The following is a 4213-nucleotide window of genomic DNA, read 5'->3' as shown; positions in this document are numbered from 1 at the left end:
CCCCGCCCTCAGCGCCGCCGCGCCATCGTCGGCCCGCGACCCCCGCCGCCGCCGCCGCCGCCGCCGACCCCCGCGCTCGGCCGCCGCCGCCGCCGCCACAGCCGCATCCCCCGCGCCGCTCCTCCTCCGGCGGCTCCCGGGCAACGCCGGAAGTCACGGCGCGCACCTGCCAAACAGCCCCGGCGGGAAACCGCTCCCCGCGCTCACGGGCCGCCCAGCTCCTCAGCCGGCCGGGCGGGAAGGCGGCTCCTCTTCGGGTCCGCCCCGCACGGCCGCGAGCGAGGGGCCGGCCGGCAGGGAGCGCGCGGACGGGCGAGCGGGACCTGGGGTGCGCCCCGGCCGGGCGGGGCCGGGCGGCGCAGACGGCCTCGCTGCTCTGCCCGCCGGTGCGGAGCCGACTAATTAACAGGCTTCCGCCGCCCCCAGCGCGTGTTCATTTGTCGCCCGCGAGCGCAGGCCACGTGCCGCGCCGGTGCAGCCACCGCGGCCCGGCTCCGACGTCGGCGAACGAGCCGGAGCGTTTACTGGACGCCCAGGCCGCCTCTCGTGCGCGGACTCTTAGCCCCCTCGGCCCCGCTGCTGGTCTCGGCCCTCGCGGGGCGCAGGCCGAGCGGCTAGAGAGAGGCAAGGGAGCGGCGCCCGCGGGAAGGAAGCCCCTGATCGGCGCGAGGTGCGAGGCGCCGGGCGCGGGGCGGGGCCACGTTGGAGGCAGGGCTAGTAGCAGCGGCCGGAACGCGGGAGCGCGGGGCTGCGCGGCTGTCGGACCCGAGAGCGGCGCACCGCGGGCCGGACCGCCTAGGGGCGCGCGCCCGGAAGCGGCCGTCGGCGACCGGGAGGCATGGCGGCCGCGGCGCTGAGGGCGGCTCTGCGCCCGCCGAGCCGGTGAGCGCGGAGAGGCCGGGGCGCGGATGCGCGGGGACGCGGATTGAGAGCTTCCCTGCTGGCCTTGGCGGTCTCACCCCGTAGTTACGGGGCTCGTGAGTGACCTTAACGGGGAAGCGGGCGTTGATACACACTCGGTCTCTTCCAGGCTCCTGGGAGCGCGGCCGACGCAGACGAGGGACGCGCACCAGCGGGCCTCGTTGCTGTCGTTCTGGGGCCTCGTGCCCATGAGGTAACCCGGCCGCGGGCCCGGCCTGGGGGCTCGCGCACGGGAACCCAGCGAGCAAGGATGCTCGATGTTCAGTCTGCGAAGTTTCTCAGTTAAATTTAGATGGATGCCCTTATGTCTTTTCATATGAAATACTGTTAAATCTGTAATCAGAGATCAAAAGTTAAATGCAAAAGTGGTTTAAAGAAAAGTTATTTAGCTCTCAAGGGATTCTTGTGTAAAATTTTAAAGAGCACAGACAGCTCTTCCGTTTCTTACTCTCCAGAAAGGTGGGGGGAGGTGAGAGGATTCTTTTTTCCACCTGGGACCCTGAATACTTTCTAGGGACTTAACTCATAAAACTCAGTCTTGATGCTCGAGATTCGGTTGTTCTGAATAGTAACTTATCAGCATAGGAGATGTGTTCTTGAGGGTAAATCAGACTTTTTGTCCGTGCTCGAGAATAGGGAAATTTGTTAAGAAATCTCAGAAAGTATAAACAGGAACTTGCCAGTTATTTTTATTATACTCTCTTAGTCAAATCATTTTTATAAATCACAAATCCATTTAAAATGTGAGTAACGAGCTTCTAACGGATAACAAGAAGGTCCTATAGTGTAGCACAGGGAACTATATTCTATATCCTGAGATAAAGCATAATGGAAAAGAATATAAAAAAGAATGTATATATGTATAAATGAGTCACTATGCTGTACAGCAGAAATTAACACATTGTAAATCAACTATACTTCAATTAATAAATAAATAATGTGAGTAACGAGCTTCTAATTCATCAGTTTGGTATTTTCACTTTTCAGTGCTATCCCAAGGCCCACCTGAAACCCCTCACTAAAGATGAGCACTTCCCTTTAATTTATACCCTGACATCCCACGGAGGTTTTCCACGCCTTCCTGGGTTGACCGTGCCCACATAGTTCTCATAAGGACCCCCTGTGGAGGCCGTCTCCCTGCCACACTCAGCATGGGAGGCCAGGCCCACACGGTCCTTTCCTGCGGGAGAGCTCGGTACAAGTTTGCAGGCACTTTCCCTAATGCCACGTCTCTACACGTTCACGAGGCCAAAGAGGAAAATGTTTAGTGTTTGCTTTATCCTTTAGAGCAGAACCTCTGCAAAAGAAGAAGAAGGTGGACCCTAAAAAAGACCAGGCAGCAAAGGAGCGCTTGAAAAAGAGGATCCGACGACTGGAAAAGGCGAGCCAGGAGCTCGTTCCCATTGAGGATTTTATCACGCCCGTTAAGTTCTTAAATAAAGCGAGGTACGGGCCCTCTAGGGTTGAGGTCTTCAGAGCAAAGGAGTTCTGTGACTGTCAGGAAGTTCTGTCTGCACTTCACACCTGTAATGGGAAGGGGTCATAGGCTTGGGCTGGCTTGGCCCTGTTCTGAGTCCTCTTCTCCTGGATTGTCTCATGGGAGGTGGAGAAAGCATTCCTGGGCGCTGCTCCTGAATGGCTGATTCTGGGAAGGAAGCTCAGGGCAGATGCTGGAGCAAGTTTGGAGTGTTGCTCTTGCAGGAGTTTAGCTGTGACTGACAACTGGGGCCCGGGGTCTGCAGCTCTTACCCCTTCCTGCTGGTAGGAAACCCTTAGCCTCCTGCTCTAGGATGCAAATGCTCAGAGCTGGGATGTGTCGTGTGTGGGGTTGGTGGGATTGTTGCCTTCTTGTCAGAAGTGCGTACCATTTATAAAGTAGTACCTTACCATGTAAGTGGGACAAGGCAGGTGCTTTTTTGGGTCTCCAGGGCTGATACAGGCTTTGACTCCCTGGGATATTGGTGTCCGTTTTCATAACACCATTTGACTTTTCTCCAAAGCCACGTTTCCCCACCAGCAGGCTCTGCTTGGCACAGAGGACGTGCTGCCACAATCTGCTGAGAGCACTGTTGTTTCTTTTCTTCACGTAAAGAAAATGGCAGTGGTTCCAGGTGTCAGTTGCCGCTGCTGCCACATCCAACATTCTGTCCCTTAATTTGTCCCTAAGTTCCATCTGCGTCTGGCAGTGGGGACACTCGGGTCCCGTGCAGTCGGTTGGCGCCCCCAGGTTCATGCCCTTGGCTCTGTGTTCCCAGGCAGCGGCCGCCAGTGGAACTCCCCTTTGAAGAGAACGAGCGGAGAGCCCTGCTTCTGAAGAAATGGGCACTGTACAAGCAGTGTGAGCATGAGATGGAGAGGGGCGCCATTGCGTCCCTGCTCGAGGCCCAGCGGGAAGCTCTGCAGGAGCTGAAGCTCACGGCCCCAGAACTCCATGCCGAGGCCACCAAGCGGGACCCCAGTCTGTTTCCCTTTGAGAGACAAGGGCCAGACTACACACCGCCGATCGCCAACTACCAACCCCCGGAAGGCAGGTACCACGATATCACCAAGGTGTACACACAGATGGAGTTCAAGAGATAGAGCTGCAGGCAGCTGCCCTCAGGACGCTGCCGTTGGGAGCCTGCACCCCCAGGCTCAGGCCTGCTGTGAATAAATGCATTTAACCAAGTGTCTGTCTTAGGTCAGAGTCACAGTTAATTCACCTGAGCATGCACGGGGGTTGGGGAGGCTGCCCTTCTTGGCCTGGTACTGGGGAGAGGAAGGCCAAAACATTGACCACTGCCCTCCAGTGAAAAGGAGGATTCCAACTGTGTGGGGCAGACGCCACCAGCAAGAGGCACAAAGTGACCCCAGGAACGGAGGTGAAGGACATGCAGCTGTGCTGTGTGTTGCCTGCACCTGGAGGAGAGGCAGGGCTGGCTCTGGGTTTCAAGCTGGGGGGTATGGGGGAGGCTGAGAAGAGTGTCGAGTGGCAGGGACCCCACTGCGTGAGGCCATGTGTCCTCCAGGAGGGTATGACGCCTGGCCGGGCAGAGGCTGCTGTTAGTCTGGAGCAGGGAGTATATGAGTGAGCTCTGGCACCAGAACAAAACACCACAGACCAAGGAGCTGAAACGACTCACATTTATTTCTCTCAGTTCCAGAGGCTGGATGTCCAAGATCCAGGTGTCGGCTGGGCTGGTTTCTCCCAAGGCCTCTCTCCTTGGCGTGTAGACAGCCATCTCGCGCACCCACGTGATCATCCCTCTGTGTGTCTGTGTCCTGATTTCTTATAAGGACACTAGTCATTGGA

The 4213-nt window shown here is 57.6% G+C and overlaps 1 protein-coding gene across 2 annotated transcripts; it reads left to right on the top strand.

Annotated features, from left to right (window-relative positions):
* Positions 1-690: 690 nt before the first annotated feature.
* On the top strand, positions 691-3591 carry LOC113616770 (39S ribosomal protein L40, mitochondrial-like). Of its 2 annotated transcripts, XM_027100143.1 has the most exons (4): positions 692-882; positions 1031-1114; positions 2209-2367; positions 3177-3591. In XM_027100143.1, the coding sequence occupies exons 1-4, from the start codon at positions 839-841 to the stop codon at positions 3499-3501; spliced, it is 612 nt and encodes a 203-aa protein (XP_026955944.1). In that variant the 5' UTR covers positions 692-838; the 3' UTR covers positions 3502-3591. The 2 variants fall into 2 exon arrangements, with proteins under 2 accessions (XP_026955945.1, XP_026955944.1); XM_027100144.1 differs by lacking the exon at positions 1031-1114 and having other exon boundaries at positions 691-882.
* The last annotated feature ends 622 nt before the right edge of the window (positions 3592-4213 follow it).

Source organism: Aethalodelphis obliquidens, unplaced genomic scaffold (assembly GCF_003676395.1).
Source record: "Aethalodelphis obliquidens isolate GAN/ISIS:26980383/991018 unplaced genomic scaffold, ASM367639v1 scaffold472, whole genome shotgun sequence".
Lineage (NCBI taxonomy): Eukaryota > Metazoa > Chordata > Mammalia > Artiodactyla > Delphinidae > Aethalodelphis > Aethalodelphis obliquidens.
The sequence above is the reverse complement of the archived record's forward strand: the minus strand, read 5'-3'. Positions and strand labels throughout refer to the sequence as shown.